Source organism: Hippoglossus stenolepis, chromosome 8, assembly GCF_022539355.2.
Source record: "Hippoglossus stenolepis isolate QCI-W04-F060 chromosome 8, HSTE1.2, whole genome shotgun sequence".
Taxonomy (NCBI): domain Eukaryota; kingdom Metazoa; phylum Chordata; class Actinopteri; order Pleuronectiformes; family Pleuronectidae; genus Hippoglossus; species Hippoglossus stenolepis.
Window position 1 is genome coordinate 25,903,792 of NC_061490.1, and position 23,448 is coordinate 25,927,239.

The following is a 23,448-nucleotide window of genomic DNA, read 5'->3' on the forward strand; positions in this document are numbered from 1 at the left end:
GCTATAAAAGGAACTTACACGCGTGGTTTTCAAAGCTCGAGCCAATTAAACCTTTAGTCTACAGACGATAACTTGTTCCCACGATGTAATTATCAACATCTTGTCTCTGTTGAGCGCACGAGAGAAAATATCACTGTTTGCTTTTAGTGATTTTCAGGTTAAATCTCGGCCTGAAGCTTCGTCAGAGGAGAGAAAATGTCTTGGAGGAATAAGTCAGGCCGAGTTGAAAGAGGAAAGACGAACGGCACCTTGACCTTTTTTAATTTGACCAGAAACACAAATTCCTTTATCTTTTAATGTTTGTCAGCACAAAACAGTTTGTCTTTCTTTTGAACAACTTTTCTTCATTACGGATTTTAAATTCTAAATTGTTGTCTGACAAAACCAGAGTTCGAAGCTGCAAATAGAAAAACTACAACAAACTTATGAGGAACTGAAACTAAAGTTTATTCCTTTGAAAACACAGACGTGTCGTGGAGCTGCACAGAAACAAACTTTTAACCGGAGCGCTGTCTTACCTGCGCTGGCAGGTCGCTGCGGCAACCCCGGTGACACGGTGTTCCTCTGCAGAGCCGATTGCTGCGGTGACAGGAGGCGGGGGTCTGTGAGGGTGGAGGTGACGAAGGAGGTGGTGGTGACCAGGGCGCCGCCGGGGTTGTTGCTGAACTGGAGGGCTGCGTTCTGACTGGATACTGGCACGGTGACTGGCATGGAGAAGGTGGGCTGTGGGATGCTAGACTGGTGGAGAGACAGGGAGGGGGGGCTTAGAGTGTGTTGAGTGAATGTTTAACCTGACACACACACACACACACACACACAACCAATAATTTACAACAACCAATCACAACAAGAAGAGTTTTTCCAAAACCAAACTTAGTTTCATAAACTTGAAATGAAAATATGAAGAAGAATAAAGTTTGAATAAAGTTTCAGACTCTTCCTGTTGCTGAGCTGAAGACATCAGTGGGTTTTTAATGTTTCACTCAGACGCTGAATGCTTCCTGTTACTGACCATTACTACAAATCACAGGTTTTCAGTTTGATTTACAACTTTCCAGACAGCGACGGGGTTTTAAATTCACGTCATTAGAACTGAACCTGAACGAGTTGAGTTCCGTCGTGATTAATTTGTCACCGTCTGTTTCTCATCACGGCAGGAAATCAATCAGCAGGCGTCGGACGTGTCAGGTCTTTGTAATTCGTTTTCAGACGCATGAAACATGCAAACGCGCTGGAAACAGGTCGTTTATGATCAGAGGATTTTTGTTCAGAATGGAAGGTTTTGGAAAACAACTCTTCAAGTGACTGAAAACACACAAATCTCTCTTACACACACACACACGCTCAGTTTGAAACATGCAAGGTGACTTGGTGAAAAGCTGTGGCGTCTCTCACGCCTCATGCCAGGTTAAAACTCTCGTGGCAGCAGCAGCAGGTTATTGGTGACGTTTCAAAGCGTGAGTGTCACGCCTTCATTCCAGCTGCATCCCCCGCACTGTCACACGCTCGTCACCGGGAAGAAAACAACTCTCCCTCGTCTAACTTGGCTGAAATCCCCCGGGGGTGAAACACCTCTCTTTAAAGTTTTTTTAACGGCCGACCTCGTTATCGGAGCCGACCTGTGAAGGTGGACTTCCAGACGCACCCGGGTCGGGAGCGTAAATACAAATAATGAAATCAAGGGCAAGGACCTCGGGTTTTCCAGCCCTCCAACCCATTTCACCCTGTTCTAACTCAATCTGAAAGCAGGACTTCTATATATAGAATATGGGCCAGGGCTGAACTGCACTGAAACTGCCTGAGACCCAGTTTAACTCGGAGGAGGACGAGGGCACCTTCCTGTCCTTGATCCCTGCCTCGTTTGGAGGGAGGAGAGAAAGTGAGACTGAAGCTGAAGGAGATCACATCTCTGGTAATGCTTTATTTTAATGACTTTAATTACTCATTAATTACAGCCTGAGGAATTTATTGGTAATTATTGGTTTATTGGCCCTTGTGAATAAAGACGGACAACGAGTCTCCACCTCCTCCCAGTAAACTAGAATAAAGACAATATATCTCAGAGACAGGAGCCGTGGCACCGAGGTCCTCGACCAATCAGGAGTCAGTCTCAGCTGTCAATCATCACGTCTCAGCCCGTTTTTTAAACAACTAATTAAAACCAAACTGATCAGAAACGTGAACAAACATCAGTGAGAACGACCTGAAACGACAGAAACGTCTTTGAGAATCATTATTTTAACGTTGATTGTTTAGTTTGGTCCATGTCCCATCTGCTAACATGGAGGAGGAGGAGGTTTATGACTTAGCGAGCCACCAGGGGGCGATCAAGATGATTGGGCTTCACTTTTGGGGAGCTGTCACGTCGTCCATTATTTTCAGTCTATGGAGCACTGTGAAAACGAAACTTGATTTTTCATCGGGGGACTGTTCTTCATGTAGGTTTCTAATTTTTGCAGAAAAACTCCAGGAAACGTATTTGATAATTATTCTTCCTTGACCCGGGAGCAGCAGCAGGAGGAAGGTGCGTCGGTTCCTGCGACGTCCCGTCACTGTGAAGGGAACGTTTTCCACGACGGAGCTGTAAGGGGTGAAGATAGCAGATAGCAGCTAACAGCTAACAGCACTGCACCACTGCACACCGGCCAAGCAGAGGGCGGGGGGTGGGGCGGGGGGTGGGGCGGGATGGCGTGGATAAATGGAGGGGTGGATGAGAGGGGTGAGGGGTTAGTGCAGAGGGGATGGAGGTGTGTAAACACGGAGCATACAGCACCAGAAGGGATTCAACCTCACAGCGGCTCGGGGGGGGGGGAAGTGGGTTTCTCTGCAGCCTGACACATTTAGCTTGTTAGCGTCTTTACCTGCGTTTAAAAAACCTGCGTGAACACACGGATTCGGGCGTGAAGGGCGAATTAGACGACTTCCCGACAAACTACTGGAGGATGTGTCGTGGAACATGAAGAACTTTGCTGCATGTCCAGGGATTTCACTTTCCTGTTTTTAATCTTTCTATTTTATTAATATTTTATTCAATTCAACTTGACTTGTTGCAGCTAAAAACTGTTTTCTGCACTAATTTAAGAAGTTTGCAAAAGAAACAACGATTTAGAATTAAATGAAACTCATAGGAAACTAAAATACTAGATTTGATGCAGTCAAACTGAATTCTATTGAAAAATCTACATATTTCTGTGACTTATAACTTATTAACTTATTAAACTTTCTTCGGTCGGACCATAATTTGTTCTCGGCCACTTCTCCACTCGGCCTCCATGCTGGCGCCAGCCCCTGGTTGCCAGGAGATTTGGTGACATAACCACAGACCCTCTTCACTTTGTCTCTGAATTTGAATTTTAAATTTGTCCTCACCCTGCTCCGCGCCGAGCTCCGCCGAGCATTAATCCGTGTCTCTGGCAAATTACATGTGAATTTACACGCACCCACTCCAACTCCATTCATCACCAACGCTGCTCATAGCGGACAGGAGGGTTAATTGGCCGCTGGCCGTCATCTCGCTGATTTAACGCAGAGGAAGAATGAAATAAATAAGAAGCTGTTAGGTGAATGATTGACTGGGAGTTTCACTGGAGGCTCGAGGCCTCTTCTGCGAGACGAGGGGACGGAACAGGAAGCCGCTGCCCCTCAGAGGAGCCGGCGCAGCCAGGTTGTGTTTCCTGGATGCAAAGGTGAATCAGCAGGAATTAAACTCACGACCTACTTTCTCTTCTCTCTCCCTCTTGTCCTCAAAGCCTCTGAAAGCAACTTTGCTTTTCCAACTTACGTTTGTCGCATCCTACTTGTTAGCAGCGCCGGAGCCGAGGAGACGCGTGTGTGTGACCTTCAGACGTTACAGCGGTTGACCAGTAAATGTGTTTTCAGTTCTTCACCCCCCCCACACTCTCGCTTCCAACTTTCCTCGATATTTGAATAAAGATGAAGGAGATAAAAGGTCTGAGTCTAATTCAAATGAAGACGCTTTTATCTGCGGCTCCAAAAACACATTATCAACAGGGATGTTTATATTTCTGACGCTTTTTCGTGGTGTGAAATTACAAAATGTGTTGTGAGCCCACTGCAGGGGCGGCGGGGTCGCCGGCACATAAACGAGACGCCAGAGAGAAGCGGCTCTGCAAAATATCATATCACAGTCGAGGTCGTTAATGTTTACTGATGAAAACATATTTTTAAACGACTTCTTCGGTCTCCTCACAGGAAACATTTAACACCGAGAGTCTACTCGTGTAAATGGTGTTTATTCTTCTGCCGATGCAGATATTCAGTTCTGCTCGTTACCGCTGGGTCATGATGTCAAATTAGTTTTTATCTTTGAAAGAAAATAAAGTTCTGCCTGAATAATAATTGTAAATCACTTAATGATGAGGTCTTTTAATACATAAATGTTAAATCTATGATTTTAATAAGGTGATGTTGATTATAACATTTAATCTGAATCAAAAAAGGGACATTTTAAAGATTAACTCACCAAATATTTAAATAATATATATGTTTATTTTCATTGCTTTTAAATGATGTTGTATTATTTTATCTGTTGTTTTGGGGTTGCTGTTTAAAAGGTGCTACATAGATACAATTATTATTATTATTCTAAAAATTAAATTATGTTTATATTGCCATCCATTTCAATGTGAATATTACGACTGCTTAACATTATTATTTTATTTATTAGCAGTAAATAAATTGAGGAGCTGTGACAATTAAAAACCACTGCGGTATCATTGTTTAATAATTATTAGGAATTAAACGCTTCAGACAAAATGCAGGAATTTATTTTTGATAATTGATAATTGAGCCACAATTCTGAAAACTGAATCAGAAGTAATTGAGCAGCTTAAGCCTTTTTGGTACCAGCTTGTTTTATTCATCTTCTCCCCACATTCCTAATGAGCCTCGTCAGGAGACGTGTTCAGCTCGTTGTTCAAGGTCACGGTGCAGGTCGCAGTTAAAGGAGCAAATCTATTAATCTAATAAATCTATTTCTCATTTAATTTCCCAAACATCATGTCGGAGCCGGATCAGACCAGAGGCCCTGCGGTAAAGACCGAGAAAGGGAAGCAGCTCTGTTCACGCTCGCCTGCCGCGGTGCCAGAGTCAGAGACACAGATCCGTGTCCCGCCCGTCCTCCCTCGCCACTCTCTCCCTACCTCAGGAGGTATTTTAGTACAAGTGGGATTAAGCTTGTATATCCCGGCCCCTCGCTGTCATGCTGGGGATTATGATGCTGCGGGGGAGGAGTGGTGGGTGGTGCTGTATGCTCCTGTTGGCTGGAGCCCTGTGAAAGGTGTGCTGGGCAAACAAGGCAGGCGGGCGGCCGGGCTGGCTGAGAGACTGAGGGGCAGTTGTGGCGATGGTGGGGGGGTGGGGGGGCGGGGGACGCTACCTGCTCGAGGCGTTCGGCCGGCATCCAATCGACGAGCGCCAAGAGCCGGAGCTCTCCAGGGGTGGGAGATTGAATTCTATTCTTCCTCAGCCACAGCTTCTTTCTCTGAGCAAAGCTTTTAAGAGGCGTTTCAGCTCGGAGCTCTGATCGAGTCACACTCAGGAGGAGAGGAAGTCACTGAGCTGATTACACGGACACGTCTGATGCATGGGAGACGTCAGCAAAGACGTCCTGATAACGATCACTGGCAAAAGAATTATTCTCTTATTGTATTTTAGGATGCACAGTGAAGGAGAGACGGGTCACGGCCTTAAAGAAAAGGGGAACGTTTAATAATTTCAGGGCAGAGAAATCTTTTTAAAAGTACGTTTGATGCTTGGACTGTAGGTTCCTACTGTGAAAGTTCATTTAAATAAGAACAACAGGCTTTTCCATGAAGGTATAACAGCACATGTTAAGATGTCAGTTATAACCTCTGTCTAACTCTCCACCAGCGCCTCAACGTGACCGGCCCCTCCCATGTGACCAATTGGAGGAGCCGGCAGGCTGTAAATTGAGCGCTACTCATTAAAGTGACATTAATGGCGTTATTGAGCGCAGAGGAAAAAAAAATGAATCACAGGGAAATTGGCACAGGAGCGGAGCACCAGTGAGGAGGCAGGAGCTGGATAATGATGTCAGGAGCACATCCAATCAGGAGGAGGCAGGAGGACGCAGGCACTGGAGCGACCGCAGTGTTACCGTGGACGACGGCGGCCGAGCGGCTGTGTGAGCGTCACCGGTGCAGGAGCTCAGGACTCGGCATCACGCAGCTCGTCTTCAGCTGCTCACCGGTTTCCTCAGTGTTGCTAAGTGTTACACAATTGGCACTTTCAGCCGAACAACCCGACCGCCCAAAGGCAAGCTCCAAATGTGTTGATTATTACCATAAAGCACCATTTCCCTTTGCAATATCAGTTGCTATGCCAACTTTTGTGAAAACTAGGGCCCCCCCCCCCCGCCCTGTTGTTTATTCTTGTACATTAGTGAACTTGCAGAGGCATCAGAAACCGTGTATTAAAGCTGTAATACTCCTGAGGACGCTCTTTACTGCGATGACTGTAACATGAATAATCCCAGTGAAGGTCTTTTACTGCCTTTTCTAACGACTTCTTATTCACACAAAGTTAAACGTCTGCAGAACCGCAAAGAATTGATATTTACTTCTATTTTTAATTATAAAAGTTTGGTTATTTCTATTATTAAAACTAGATATGAGATCTGCCAGAAAAGGAGGATTTAGATCAAATATATGAAATGGTTTTCAGTGAAGCAGCGATGATTTATCGATTTTAAACGATGAGGAGAAGATGAATTGTGAATGAGTTCGATATACGGATATATAATATTGAATATTGAAGTTTGCCCTCACGTCAGTCAGCTCGACCGCTCGGCCCTACCTGTTGCTCAGCGACACACCGTCAGAGGGGGTTGTGGGTAGTGATATGGTGGGTGGGGGTGGGGGTGAAGTGGAGGAGGTGAAGGGGTGAGGAATAGTGAAGGCGAGTGCTCTGTGAGTAGTCAGGCCGCCATCCGCCAGCCGGGAAACCGCCGGCGGTCTGGTCGGCGGCAGCAGCGGGGGGCGCCAACATGAGGAGGGTGGGGGGCGGAGTTACACAGAGGGGGGGTACTCACTGACAGCCTATAGTTCTGCATCATTTTATCAAACTCCTCGTCAATTTTTTTGTATTTCTCCTCAGTGCGGGGGGTGAGGGAGAAGGGCTCCTCGGGGTCTGGGCTCTCAGAGTCCCGGTGCTCTTTCTTGTTCAGAGCCTTCGTTCCCCAAACAAAAGAAGAAGGAGGAGGAGGAGGAGGAGGAGGAGGAGGAGGAGGAGGACAGGGCAGAAAGAGAGAGGTGGATAGAGAAGAGAAGAAGAGGAGAAAGGGTGGGTTAGATAAGGTGACAAAGTGTGATGGTACTCACGCCGTAGCGTTTGAAGAGGCTGTCCAGGTCCTCGGTCTTGCGGTACTTGTCTTCATTTAACGGGCTTTGGTCGATGGAGTCGTCGCCGTCGGGCTCGGGGCTGTTGCAGCCGTTAAAGCCTTTCTTTCGCAACGTCTGAAGCGGCCAGAGAAGGGTAGAGGAGAAGGAGGAGGCACATTTACATTTCATTTCTCATGCACATTTTGGGATCACCACTTTGATTTCTGAGACACACTTTGTGAAATGTTGATTCCGCCGTGCAGGCCGACTCCTACACTGGTTCACGGCAGCAGTGAATGTGCGGTGGAAGAGTTTGACCCCGGTGATGACACAGTGTACATGAAGTTTGCTTTTGTAAAAAGAGGACGTTACAGAAAACACATTCTCCATCTCTGATAATTCTCAATCGATCGGTGAGGTCAGCGTTCGTAACCGCCGCCGCCCACGTGAAAGCAGGATATTACCACCTCATCTGCACTCGCTCACACGGCAAGTGCTCTCTGGAGGTCACGGATTAAAAGGGTGCAGAAGCTGCAAGACTCCACTTCCAAATGGAGAAAGCTTTAAAATCAAAAGTGGCCAGAGAACAACGAGCACCCGCATCTCTACCCGGTGCACAGGAAGTGTTGTAGCTGCCGGTGGCACTTTAACACAGCGAGGACGTATGAAGCTGCGCCGCATGTCAGGAAGCACACCGAGGAGTCGCACCTCCGCACGCACCGGCTAATCAACAGCGTTGGTAAATGGTGGTGAAGCTTTGCACCGAGGAAAGTGGTTGAGCGAAGCAAAAGGGTAAAGGGTGAGTCGGTGTTAGTGCTGCGGCTAACGCTAGTCAGGATGTGTCAGTGTTAGCACGATGTGGAGAGGGCGAGAGAGAGAGAGAGAGAGAGCGAGAGAGAGAGCGAGAGAGGGAGAGAGAGAGAGAGAGAGAGGATTCTGCTAAACAAGATTTGCCTTTAAGTAGCTTTGCCTGGTGGCTCCTTGACCACACGGCCAAGCAGATAGATCCTCGCAGCAAAATGGATCTTAAACCGAAGCTGGAGAGCAAAATACAAGCTTTAGGGCGAAGCGTAGAGGAAAATCCTTCGCCTGGAAATCAGCAGAAGAAGATAAACTGTAGTTCACAGCAAAAAAAAACGGAGAAAAAAACCCTGATTCATTGCACGCTGGTGACAAAGCTAACACGCCAGCTCTCTGTGTGGCTGAGCTGCAGTAAGTGCAGGGGATCAAACGAGCGAGCGATAAATTGTGCTTTTAAAAATGGTGACGGAAAAAAGAAACATGGTCCCGCAGAATATGTGCATTTTTTTTACAGTGCATCATTGATACATCATCCATAAGTAACAAAGTACTCTGAGATCATATCCAATATTTCACGCACGCCATATTTTCTTTAATTAACAACCACCTGCAGCGCCGAGTTCGACTGCAATGCCGTGGTGGTCTGATTAAAACAAGAGCACATGTTCCACGACTCCCACTGCGCACAATCACTGCTAAGTGAGGATGATTCAACCGTCTGCAATCCAGCCTCAGAAGTGGAGCCGGCGGGAACTCGTACCTGCGACTGAACCCCGCGGAGCCAGAGACACAGATTCTGTTCGTTTTGACTGAATTAGCCTTAAATCCTCAAAACAGGTGAGGGCAAGAGGGTAATGACGCCATTTGGATGTCAGGGTAGAGACGTTCAGTTTTAATAACAACACCACTCTTTGATACCAATCTCATTAGAACTGCAGCCATGATTATTATCACGGTGTCAAAGCGGCGTTTTATCTATCGACAGAAATGGGTTATTAGACGGATTTGTTCCAACACGCAGACGCCGCCTGATTCAGTCTGATCTGCAGCTTAATGCGAGTGTAACGCACAGGAGACGCCACCACTGTGAGTGTGTGTGTGTGTGTGTGTGTGTGTGTGTGTGTGTGTGTGTGTGTGTGTGTGTGTGCGCTTTGACCTAAAAAAAGAAAAAAGAATCGATGCAACTAAAAAAAAAAAACACAGGTAAAATGAAAATATATAATAATAAACCCATCTTTCAAACATGAACGACAGCATGTGACAGAGGCTGCGAGGAGGACGTGATGGAGACGTGGACGTGGACGTGGACGTCCTGCCCCCGACTGTCGGGACACAGATAAAGAAATAAACTGGAACAACGTAGGTGCATCGTTCACATGGACTGACACACACCACACACTTGTGAGGACAGTCTGTGGCATAGAAGTGCGATCTGACATTGTATAACCCTCATCTTTTTTACACACAACCTACATGTGTAACCACGAAAACAACTGTGGTCTTAACCTAAATCTACAGAAAAGTCTTCTTCTTTAAAAGGTCTCCTAAAAATCTCCTGAGATCTGGGAACAATGAGAATTACTGCACTGCAGTTGTTTGCCTCCGCCAACCGCTGCAGCTCCATCTACATATCTCTACTTTTTTCCAGATTCATGTAAGGTCACTGTGACCTTTGACCTTCGACCACTGAAACACTTTATCTTTGAGTCCAAGCGACACCTGATTAAAAGTTGTGACCTTTGGCCTCCACTTTCCATTCAGGTCATCCTCGAGTCCAAGTGAAGGTTTGTGCCGCATGTGAAGAAATTCCCTTCAGGCATTCCTGACTTATTGTGTTCAAAACAACGCAAAGTCATGTGACCGTGACCTTTTGACCTTCAACCACCAAAATCGAATCAGTTCATCTTCGAGTCAAAGTGAATGTTTGTTCCGAATCTGAAGACATAACCTCGAGCCGATGTTAAGATACGACATTCTAGAAAAACATAATTAACGTCCACAAACATATTCACACAGAACTTCTATACAAGTGTGGACATCATTCATACATTACAGACACACACACACAGACACACAGACACACACAGACACACACACACACACACTTTACGATTATTTCCTCACTGTCCAAGTGGACAAACATGAGCATCTTTCCCCCACTCTCCCCGACAGTGAACATTCTGTGTAATATTACTGTACACACACACACACGGACACACACACACACACACACACACACACACACACGAACAGACACACACACACACACACACACACACAGACACATACGGACACACACACACACACACACTGCTTGTCTCTCAGTCAGCCATCTGTTCACCTGTCCACCATCTCTCTCTCTCTCTCTCCCTCTCTCTCGCTCTATTGTGTTGCCAGGGTAGGATTCACCCTGCAGAGCGCCACGCTAGCCTCTGACTGGCTGCGGCTGCTGACAAGCCCCACCCCCGCCAACCTCACTCCCCCCCTCCTTTCCTTCCCCTCTGGCTCGCTCGCCGGCCCCACCCGCCTGTCCGCCCGCCCTCTGTTTCCAGCTCTCCCTCTCTCCCCTCTCTGTTGTCTCTCTCTCTCACCACCTTTAACGCTCTCTCGCTGAAAGTGCAAAGTCTCACACTCGTCCTTCTGTGTTTTTAAATTCTCTCCCTTTTCCTTATAATGTCTCCGTGTGCGACTCTCCCTCGTCGCCCATTTCCTCCTCCTCCTCCTCCTCCTCTTTTTTAATTTATTTTCCCACCACTCTCTCTCTCTCTCTCTCTCTGTGTCCTCTTTTGCCCTGTTCTCTCTCTCGACCCGTTCCCAGAGCTTTTCCCTCCTAATTCTCTCTCTTCCAGGCTCCTGATGTTCATCCCTTCGTCCCCGTCCTCTCCTCTCGTGCTGGTGATCAAACCTCCACACTGTTTGGTTTGCGTAGCTATTGAACACAGTCGGGCGATGAAAGTTAACGTCTGGTCAGAATTCATCTTCCTCGACTTTTTCTTGGATCCAATAATTCCTGGTTTCAATCAAAACTCATTTTTCTTCAGACGCAATTGTTTTGGGGCCGACTTCTCGTGCGGCTCCTTTCGCTGAGACGGCGTTTTTACATTTGAGAACATTTTGCTTCAGAACAGAAACTCGAGTTTCGCTCAGGCGTCAGCTCGAGCATCAAAAAGTTTCAAACTCGCCCCGCTCACTCGTTGGCTTCCTGTTCTCCTTCTCGTTTCATGTCTCGTTCTCTTTATCTGTTTGTCTTTGTGTTGTGTTGTGTGTGTGTCTTCAAACGTGTGTATATCCGGGGCTGAAGGTGATTTTGGATGAAGCCGTGTCTTTAGCCATAAATTCAACTGTTAAGTTCTCACGTGCGTTTGCTCCTTCTTGTGTTATTAAAGTAATAATTCTAGAAACTGTTCTCGGAGCATGTGTAGTATTCAATGTGGAGTCTGATGGACGGAGGCAGCAGAGTCCCCGCTCTCCCGTCCTGGTCGACACAAAGTGCAGAGTAATGTCACGTCCCAGTGAAGCATGTCACTGTTGCAGCAGCAGCAGCAGCGAGCTACACAAAGAGACGCAGACGCAAACAGACACACACACGCACAGAGCCCCCTGCAGTCAGTCATGTGGGACATCACGTCTCAGCACCGGCTGCCAGCCTCCTCAGATGCTCCATTATACATCAGCTGCTGTTCTGCTCATGTCGCTAACTTGACCGAGCTGCGAGTCGGGAGGAAACTTCCTGGGCCACTGCTCACTACACACACTACACACACACTACACACTACACACACACACACACACACACACACACTCGCTCCTGTCAAATACCTTAAATGAACTCGTCATGTCACCTGCCTCCAGTCTCTTATCTGTTCATAGAATCAATCGTTAAAAACTGATTTTTCTGTCATCGACTTGTGAACGTTTCTAATAAACGTGTCAGATTATTGTAGAATTGTTGAATTTTTTTGTTTTTTCTTTCTTTATACTTTATTTTTGCTGTTGTTATTGTTGCTGTCCCCCCCATCTTTAATTTAGTTGTGTCATATGTGTCTTCATGTTGGTCACTAAACTGTACACTGACTATTATGGCCACTTAATGGGAAAATCAAACTGGGGGTGAGGGTTACATCATTCAGTATCTCTCCAATATAAATGAGTCTGGAAATGAGAAACTAATTTATCAGTCAACTTCTCCCAGTGCTTAATATATTTTTAATGGAGTCCTGGCTGCTTTTCAACGTGGAGCTATTAATCATTGTGTGAGCAGAGGTTTGAGGAGGAAGTCCCCAGAGGACATGTGAGCTGGAGGACCAGGGGACAGACGGGTCAACGTGTTGTTCTCTGGACAGAATCAGGAGTGAATCTCCTCATGAAGTATTTTGGGACACATGGGCTCAACCCTCCAACCCGGCAGAGTCGGGGGGGGAGATCTGCCTTCCTGGAGTCCCTTGAAGAAAAGAAGGGAAACCCCATCCTCTGCCATGTTGCCTCCCCTCCTCGGCTATTCACCGCCGCTCTTTTAGCTTTTCGCTCGCTTGCGTTCCCTCTGTCTCTCGCTCTCTTCCTTCCTTTGCCCTGATTGGAATCTGCAGTCAAGCGGATTAACACATTCTGGCAGGAGAGGCAGGCGGCCCACACACACACACACACACACACACACAGACACACACACGCACACACTCTCCAGCAGCACGTGCATCTCAGAGAGAGGCTGTGTGTGCATATGTGTTGCCTCACGGCCTTGTACTGGAGAGAGGGAATGTCTATGATGGACACAGAGACCATGCTTACACACACACACGCACAATTTTGTGTGCGTGTGTGTGTAAAAAACGATTCTCATGAAGATTACCCTACAAGTCCAACACACAAACACACACACTTCAATGTGAACTTCAGTGCTGCTAAGCATACAGGGACATTGCTGCGTGCGAGTACAGTACAGGGTGACGTGCACAAAGCACAACACACACGTGTTTAAATGTGCATGTGCATGCGTGTGCGTGTGCGTGTGTATGCCTCCGTGACTATATCCACACTTCATAATTTATACTCAAAAGCACTTGGCTGGGAGACTCACAGAGGCAGAGAGGCAAATGGGCACATTTTGTGACGATCCAATTATCCCCCCTCTCTCTCTCTCTCTCTCTCTCTCTCTCTCTCTCTCTCTCTCTCTCTCTCTCTCTCTCTCTCTCTCTCTCTCTCTCTCTCTCTCTCTCTCTCTCTCTCTCTCTCTCTCTCTCTCTCTCTCTCTCTCTCTCTCTCTCTCTCTCACACTGTACTCGACCACTGATGTGACACAATGTGCAATCGCAGATAATCGTATGATTGTCATTACTGTACGGTTCACGCTGTCACACCAGCAGATCGGCTCTGAATTCCCCTGAAAGTCCAAACATGGCGTCTGTGCCGTCGACCCCCGTGACCTTCTAACGTCCAGCGTGAACGTCCAGTGTGACAGAGTCAGACGGAGAAACTGGAGAAAAAACAGCTGCTGCTCGACTGAAACTCGCAGAACGAGAAGACAAACGTGTCCGTGACCGAGTCTTCATGTGATGAAGAATGTTTTGTTTCCCGAACAGAGCAAAGTAATCGTCATTATTAATCACGAGAAACAAGACATGACGGAGAACTCAGGCTTTTCTATAAGAAGATATTCTGTCAACAAATCGCACAAAACCAACAGTGTGTGTGTGTGTGTGTGTGTGTGTGTGTGTGTGTGTGTGTAATGTACAGTATGTTATCTCTACATTATAGAGCAAACACTATTAAAAACACATCAGTGAGCCACACTGCTGCACTGCATGAATGGTCCTTCATCACCGTGAACACACACTCACACATCATACACACACAGACACACACATCATATACACACACACACACAAGCCGTCCTACCACCCAAAGTACAAGCACTTTAAATGTGGATTAATCCGCAAGTGAAAATATTCCTCCTGAATAAGCAGCTCTTTTTTATTCCATGTATTTTTTTTAATAAAACTTGATTTATGTCTCCAGAAGAAACCAAAATGTTTTGCAGCCACAGACACAGACAAGTATTTAGAAAACATGACGCACAAATATGTCATTGGTTTTTAATGGTATTAAAATAATACCTTGTCAGTTGAATAGAGCTCTGTGGGAACTTTACTTATGACCTTACAGATGTTTCTTTTTACGTATATAACATGTCACAGGATTATTAAATTAAATGTGTTGCTGCGGTTTTACAGAGTTTCTCCCTCCGAGTCTAAATGATTCAAAATGCCACCGCAGATACAAAATAATAAGGATGAATGGGGAACGGTCGGCGGGCAGACGGCGCCGACACCCGCTTCACAGGGAGGTGTGTGTGTGTGTGTGTGTGTGTGTGTGTGTGTGTGTGTGTGTGCAGCACATCTGGCGAAGGGGACAACTGAGGACAAACGCTGGAGAAAGTTGCTTAATGCCTCCCGGCCTACAGGGAGAGCGGGTGAGGTAGCGTGTGTGTATGTGTGGGGGGGGTGGGCAGTATGCAGGGCGCTATAGTAGAGAAGTTCCCATGTAGGACACGCACACACACACACACACACACACACACACACACACACACACAGAGGCTGACACACAACCGAGAGGCTCACCAGGGCTGAATATTGTATGAGGCGTTCTCATGGACCACTGCCGTGCGTGCAAACAGAGACACACACACACACACACACACACACACACACACACACACACACACACACACACACACACACACACACACACACACACACACACACACACACACACACACAAATACACATTAAGAGAAAGAAAGAGACAGAGTGACACACTTGAAAACACAAACACATGTACGCACACAAACAGGGCCAGTGGAGCTTGAGCTGATGTGGCCTGGAGCAGCCCGACGCCCTGCCACACACACACACACACACAAACACACACAGACACACACGAGCCATCTGCAGCTGGAGATACAGCCTAGAGAAAGGGCTTTACTGCTGACACTCTGAGACGGACAGGAAGAGAAAGGGAAGAAGGGGAAAACTGTCGTGAGCGAGCGAATCTGGAGATTAGGAGGAAGGAGAGAGCGAGAGCAGAGTCAAAGGAAGGATGGGAAGTGGCAGAGCGAGGTGGAGGTGAAGAATACGACTGCCTCCATGTTGCCTTCAGCTCACACGAATCCCAAACTGCCTCTACGACACTTTCTGCGATTATTCGACTCGAGTCCTGATTGGATGGATCCAACAACTCGACTGTTCTGTGACATTTTGAAGATCAGTTCACTTTGAGATCAGTCCTGTTGAAAAGTTTACACTCCTCAGAAGAACCTGGTCAGTGCAGAAAGGAGGAAGGATGAGAACTTATCAGGAAGCATCATTACACCAGCTAGCAACCGATTTACAGGAGTGTGTGTGTGTGTGTGTGTGTGTGTGTGTGTGTGTGTGTGTGTGTGTGTGTGGTGGTGTGGTGAAGCTTCAGACAAGAGAATGAAGGCTCACAGCAGCAGTTAGAGGTCAGAGGTCAGAGGAAGCTCTCAGGTTGAATCAAACAATCTCTGAAGCCTCTGGGCTTCTTCCAATAATAAGATTTAATCCACAAAAAGAAGCCTGAGAGTGGGAATCATCATCCAGGGTCAGAGTTCAGCTCTCCTGGGACACAGGCAGTCGTTATTGCCTTGTTCTTAGCAGGTGTAAATAAAGAGTTAAAGGTTGAATTATTCAGCAGGTGATAACAGCATTTTACATTATTGCCAACATGTAATATGACTGTGGCCCCCAGCAACACACGTTTTCCTAAATAATGTGGCCAATTAGACGAAACAGAAAATTCTCCTTGACTTCGTGTTGACAGTGTTTGTGGCCGACTGATCATCAGCTCCTGCAGCTGTACGTGTAGAAGCAGCTTTAAGTCGACGCTCCATATGAAGCCTAAGTGCCGTGCTGCAGCGCGCACGGCTCGCTGAATCATACCCAACCATCTCGTGTTCAATTCATGAGAGGGCCATTATGTATAAAAGGGTCAGCAAGGCGTGTGAATGTGCTCCGCGCTCGCCTGACGAGCTCCAGAGAAGCTCTTTCCCACAGGGAGCAAAGACGTGAGGAAAAAAATTATTCTTCCTATTACTGCAACATAAAAACAGAACTACACGTTTGCCCTCACAACTTCTCTGCTAACCCCAGCGCTGACATCTCTTCCAGTCGATATGCAAACCAACAAACATTGTGTTTTCCTCGGAAGGCTCTTCCTCTCTCTGGTGGCCATTTTGTGCCGAGGTGGAATCGGCTCGAGGTGTCGTACTTTGGCTCGATGCTGTTGTAGAGGTTTCTGGGTAATGACGGTGTGAACAATCTGTCGTGGAGGGTAACAAGGCTAAGTCTGTTGTACCTGATCCTTTCTCTTTGCCCTTCGTTATTATGTAAATATCGTAAAGAGGTGTCAAGGTTTAAACGCTTTAAACACAAACACAACATATTTTACTTATATCCTCCATGTTTTTCCCACATTCCGACTTCAAAATAGAGAAACATCTTCATGACCTTCCGAGGAGCACGTGAACGCACAGTAAGCTACAGTCAGCAAATGTTAGCTTAGCATAGAGACTAGAAACAGAGGGAAACAGCTAGCACGGCTCCGTCCAAGGGCAACAACCACAAACAACATTTAACGTGTTCATTTGTGAGCAGATTTTTTTTCTGTTTCCAGTCATTATGATACGTTAATTAACTCCTGGCTCCACCTCCATCATTACCAGTTCGAGATGTGAGTCGTATCAATGATCAGATCTAAAGTATGAGAATCAGATTCTTCCTGAAGCAGGAAACATCAAGTTCAGATGTAAAGATCCACGATGAACCAAAGAGGAGGCTGAAGTCGACCGGACTGAGTTCAAGGCTCCGCAGCTCCTCACTTCATCCAAAGACCCTGACGAGCAGTCACTTCCACGCTGGACTGCAATGAACCGGACTGGCTTTGATAAAGTGGACAATTATGTCTGAACGAGTCTGGAGAGAACTAGATTAGATTAGTTGGGATTAAATCTTAACGATCGCGCTGGGGGAAATAAAGTGTTGTTTTAGCACCGAGTGTCGGTACGATGCCCCAACACAGAGCAGGACGAACAGAACGAATAATCCCTGCGACAGAAGGAAGAAGATGTGAGATTGAAGAGTTGACAAGAATCAGGTCACTGTCACAGAGTGTGTGTTTTTGCCCAGACTCAGTGGTTTCCCATTGTTTCAGCTGCTACTCCCCCGCCTTTACCTCGATGATGTCGGCGTTGGTCCGGCTCTCGTGCGGCTCGTTGTACTCGGTGTACTTGAGCAGGACCTTGTCCATGTCGGTGCTGGCGTACTGGAACAGCTTGTTGGAGTGGTTGAAGATGATGAGGGCGATCTCGCAGTCGCACAGGACGCTCAGCTCGTACGCCTTCTTCATCAGACCGAACTTCCGCTTGGTGAACGTCACCTGGTGGAGCAGAGAGGGGGAGTTCATACATTAATCAAGATACATATTTAAATACCAGAAGAATTAAGTATTGTTTTCTAGTGCAGTAAACTGTTTTATCCTGTCGATAATAATTTCTGAAATTGAAAAAAGCAGTTAAATAAATCATTCAAACTTATAAAGGAACCACACATGTGAACAGTAATCCAACAAATTCAGTTTCATCTTATGAAAAACAGCGAATATACAATTGGTGCAAAAAAACTGAATTCGGTTGATCATGGACGCACAACAGCTTCAATGCAGATAAACTGGGTGGGATGAACACAAAGTTTTCTAACTTCACTCTGCACCATGGACAGTTTAAAAGTTTCAGAAAGAAATGAAGGTGACAAGCGGAATAATTCCTTCTTTTAACAGCTTTTATTGTGCTAAAGACAGTTTGTATATCTTGAATGTGCCTTGGATGTTGACGATAAGGACCCTAAGGTCTCCGAGGCCCCAGGAGAACACACATTTAGGATTGTGAGAGCTGAGGACAGACGTTTAGAAATGACTGACCTGTTAAGTGTTTTCATTTCCCCTGAAACTTCCCTCCTAACTAAACTGCTCAGTTTAAAACAAACAGACACTTAAAGTCGACATTAGGACTTTTCTCTGTGTGTTGTAGCTCAGCTGATCACACACGCAGCAGCTTCCATGATCGGCTTGTTTGAAGCAGCTTGTAACGTCGGTTTAGAAAAGTGCTCTACAAATAATTATTGTTAATTATTATAATTATTATCATTATCACGTGTTGTCAGTGACATGTGTTTCTCTGTTCACCACCATAATGAGTGAAGGTACGAAATAAATTAGAACCACAATTTTATTAAGGATCGTTAAATGCTATCAGGTCAATCATCATCAGTTCGGTTCCTGATATTCTTCTTTTGAGGTGCAGCCGCGTTCACGTTGAACTAAAGTGCAAATGCAAGTGTTTTGTTAAACCACGTCCGACAGCTTCATGGGAGGAACTGTGTAATAATGCAGGGTTGTTCTAAACTAGTGAGGTAGCAGCAGCTGGTCATGGAGCAGGCGTCAGCCAGTGAACACAGGAAGCTGAATATAGCGGGTTTGGCCGAATTCTGCCGATCTACCGAGAACAGTAAAAACTTTATGACTGTTTTAAAAGGGTCATCGACACGGGTGGGATTTCTCCTGGTGCTGGTGTGTTTCTGAGAGCGAGTAAGAGATGAGGAGAGACAGGACGTTTAAATTCCACTGAATCATGTGTTTTTGTTTACAGCACATCGACACGCGTCAGACCTTTTTCTCAAAAGCTGTACGACTCCTCTTTTCCATCGTGAGACGTTTGTTTTCTGAGAAACGACATCAACACGCCCACTTGTTCGCTGGGATCTTTCCTGCTGTATTCTCACATGGACCAGACTTCACTGCCGGTCTCAAAGCAGCTTTATTATGAGATCTTTTATTTTGTTTAGTAACAATTTTTAACAATATGAAACTGTCGCAGAAACCATATAGATAAATATAGTGTACACACATATACATATATATTATACACATCTGTATATACAGAGAGAGAGAATATACACAGTACATTGCTTGTGTCAGGGTTTGTCTCCTCTGATGCTTTGTGTTTCTATTCGATTATCTTTGATCAATGTTTTATCATCGTGGGAACGACTTCAGTGAAACATTCACGATAGAGACATTTTTAGGAAGCTGACACACACACACACACACACACACACACACACACACACACACACACACACACACACACACACACACACACACACACACACACACACACACACACACACACACACACACACACACACACACACACACACACACACACACATCACATTCACTCTCCTCGTCATCTTCACACTCTGTTATGCTCTTTTCCATGCTCTCCTTCTGTCACACGTTATTTGCCTCACTCACACACACACACACACTCGCTCACTCACTCGCACTCCTTCTCACACACGCACACACACACACACTCTTGTATGAGCCCCCTCAGTTGTGAACAAGCAGAACAGAGTGGAGCCGAAGCACAGGGGCCCTCGCTGTCTGTTGGCTGCTTCAGAAGCTTCCCAGCTATAACCAACTGGTATTTACAATCCACGGAGATTTGGTTTAGTTTGGATAAAACACACATTGAACACACACACACACACACAAACACACACAACAACACTCACCGGGGGATAGAAACATTAAGTGAAGAGAGAAGAGGGAAAACCTTCAGGTGCTGATACAATATCTGCCGTCTGATACGGGGGGGAAAGTGAATGTGCACAGATGGGCTGCAGGAGTAAACCGAGGGTGTTAGAAACAGGAAGCTTTGAAGCCCGCTGCTCCTCGGGCGCCGTCCACGAGTGACGTCAACACGTTTTCCATCTGACGTAAAAAAAAAAAAGAGCCAAAACGCCTCCTGTGACGTCACTTCAGGGGCCGACGAGGGTTCAGCGAACAGTTTGACGAGTATGAAAATGAGGTGAATCCTAATCAACGTGATGAACAGAGCTCTCCATCATCAGAGCCTGCAACTCACTGGGACGCTTCATGCTGCCGTTTCCTTGAATTTATCACCTCACAGATATATGGCTTCATTTCGAAAGAAGCCCCTGTGATAAATCTCCTTTAACACCGATGTGACAATCTCAGGAAGTAACAGGAAATAACTCGAAATACCTTTTTAGAATAAAACGTTTTAGCTCCGTATCAGAAATAATCTCCATCCATTGAAATCTCATTAGTATGTTATTTCATTGTTGTGTAAATAAGTAGGTTGGGAATTAAATTAAGCACTTATCTTCTTAAAGGGTAAAATGATAAAGGAGTCTGTCGGAAGTATAGCAGGTGTTTTATTTTGAAAACCGCATTTCCAAAGTTCACTTCCTCTTTGTTTCTGACTTTCGTTGGGGGTTTGTATTTTCTTTGCTCTCGCTACTTTCACTGTTTTTGTGTTGTAAATGTGACGTGAAGTTACTGAAAATGATTTGTGATCTTGTCCTGGTGATGTTGTGTTTTGGAGTAGTCGTGAAAATATGGATTTGTTGGAACTGCAGTGGATTTAATACGTAAAGAAAAGGGGGGAGAGATGGAGAGGTAGAGAAAGGAAAAGAGACACGGGGGATAAAAGTGAGAAGACGACGATCTGACAGTCTCTCCATCTTTCATATCTCTTGATCCTTTATGTCTTCCTTTGGCGCCCGACATGTTTCTCATCCCTCCTTCTCTCTCGTCCTCCTCCGTCTTCTTGTTTTCTCGCCCTCGTTTTCTCTTCCTCTTTTTTTCCACATCCTCCCTCCCTCCCTCCCCTCCTCTCACGCTCGCTCACTCATTGCTTCCTGCTGCCACAAATCAAATTATATCGGGGTCGTATCCATGGGCAACCGACTCCCCTCCTCCCCTCATGCCTCCCCTCCGCCCCCCCATTTCCCACCTCATCACACACTGAAACCATCATCTTACCTCCCTTCATCTCTCTCTCTCTCTCTCTCTCTCTCCTATCTTTATCTCTCTGCTCATCTACATATCTCCCCCTCCTCTCTCTCCCTTTCTCTCTCTCTCTCCGTCTCTCACACACACACACAGAATGAGCAGATACATTTTGTGGCGACGTTGGAAAGGGAGGAAATTACGGCTGCGCGTGATGACAAGAGGCGCCGGTGATGGAGAGACAAGCCACCGAAAACAACAACAGCTCTGCTAACAAATGGTCATGATTCAGCACCGAAAACAACCAGAACGAGTCCAAACTACAAACTCCGTCTTCCTCTTCTCTCAGAGGAAGCAGCCAGCGTGGCTTCTGTGCGAGTTTGGGCCCGACTTCGATCCCCGTGTTTGTCACAAAGGATAAACAAGCTGGAGGTAATTGACATTAAGAGCAGAATTGCCAGGTAACCAATGGCAACTGGAGAACAAGACGCCGTCAGTGAGGAGAGGAAAGAAAGAGAGAACAAGAGAAAGAAAGAAAGTTTCTCTCACACAGTCAACACATTTTTCAGTGAGAGAGATTATTTCCTGACTAGACCCTCGACATTTGGAGCATTTAAAAAGTGAAGGAACAAGTAAAAAAGAGCTGTGAAAGATTCTGAAAAGAATAATCATAATACTAGTATTTGTTTTATTAAAGAGAAAATTAGAAGATCAGTTTGTCTCATTAAAAAAGGAATGTGGATTGGTTCAAGAGAGGTTCTTCTTATTTCCTAAAGAGAATATGTTTTCTTTATTCTCCTCATATTACATAATATTGCCAGAGTAAAGTTGAACCTGGATTGTTCCCACAGCTGTGAACCTTCAGGACTGATGAGTTCTCATGTCTCCAGCTTTCCTCACACACTTTGCAGAACTCGTTCTAGTTCTTCATTCCTTCTGCTGGATGTTGTGCAGTTGTTTCTTGGAATGAAAACCACTTTTTCCTCTCAACTCTTTTCCAATGAAAAGTCAACACTTTAACACCGTCTTCAAATAAAAAAGTAAGAATGCATCGATCAGTCCAACATCTCCAGTTCTGCCTCTCGTGTCTTTGTTTGTGACGCTGTCATGTTTCCAGCCGAGGCCCACACTCCAAACGCTGTTTGCTTTGTGGAGCTTATGGCAGCATCTCTGAATCGACACGTAGGAGGGTGACGGGCGGCGTGTACTCCAAAAAAAAAAAATCATTTGATTTCCTTTCAGGAGCTGCACTGTTCATTAGCTGCAGTAACACAGAGCGAGCGTGTAAAAAACACTCGTTTCTGTAGTGGCTCAGTTCTCTGCTCCACTTCAAACGCAGCAGCCTCGTCGCTGATATAAGAACCGGATCCTGTTTCTCTGTGTGTTAACAGAGAAACAGAGGAAACACGAGGTGTAAACGCCGAGCGCAGCTCTGGGTCAATACAAGAGTCACAATGTCGTCACCCCGATAACGTGTGATTAAGAAACATTCGCTGCTTGTTAATCACCCGATCGCCGTCAATGAATAATCCTTGATTCTGACACCAGGTCCATGTTTTACCACCGAGTGCGTCACCTTATTGACAAACTGTTTGACACCTGATACACCAGCAGAAATAGCTGCACCCCCCCCTCCCCCACCCGTCTCCTTTATGTCCGATTGTGTACTGACGATAACAACCCGTCCTACCCGGCTGACCCCCTGCAGGCGCCGCTTCCTCCCCTTTGTGGAGACGCGACCTGCTAAGATTGATGAGGAGAAAAGTGCGGATGATTTCGCCGAAACCCTGCGGCTGCACCGCGCTCCGCTCAGGTCTTATTCAGACAGGCACCTTGTTTTCCTCCTTCCGTCTTGTTTTTCTTCTTCCTCCGCTTTTGAAGGTGGGCACGTCAAATCCATTACTCAATCGGCTCAATGGAGCAAAGCCCATTTACCAGTTGACTCATTTTAGATGGATCATTTACCCTTTCATCCACTCTGACAATGCCACTGATGTAACCATAGGGACTGAGGCTGTGTTTTTTGGAAGGGGAATATTATACTTGCTCTTTTTTACTGTAGGCAGTCTGAGAAAAACCCATGATGGCTCCATGGAGTCATATGAGCCTCATAAAACACGATGCTATTGTGCTGTTCTCATGGGGCACAGCTCAGAGAACAGCTTCTATGTTGTGCTACACAGGACGAGTGCAATGTGCTGCTGCACGGAACCCAACACTGAGTGTGTGTCTTTGTGTATTAGAGGTTTACTGTGTTGCTAGAGCTTGAAAATACATCAGTGTGATAAGAACTAACTGAAACGACAGAAAAGTGAATTGAACGTGTACTTTGATTTTTTTTTGGTCTGTTCTCTGTCCCATCCACCAACAAGGAGGAGGCAGGTGATCAAGAAGG

At 46.0% G+C, this 23,448-nt stretch overlaps 1 protein-coding gene across 1 annotated transcript in view; it reads right to left on the reverse strand.

The window, feature by feature from the left end:
- Positions 1 to 23,448, reverse strand: part of mef2d (myocyte enhancer factor 2d) — a 56,835-nt gene that overhangs the window by 22,006 nt on the left and 11,381 nt on the right. Inside the window, 3 exon segments of the mRNA XM_035163676.2 lie at positions 519 to 738; positions 7,362 to 7,496; positions 17,409 to 17,612. Of these exon segments, the coding sequence (XP_035019567.2) occupies positions 519 to 738; positions 7,362 to 7,496; positions 17,409 to 17,612 (559 nt within the window).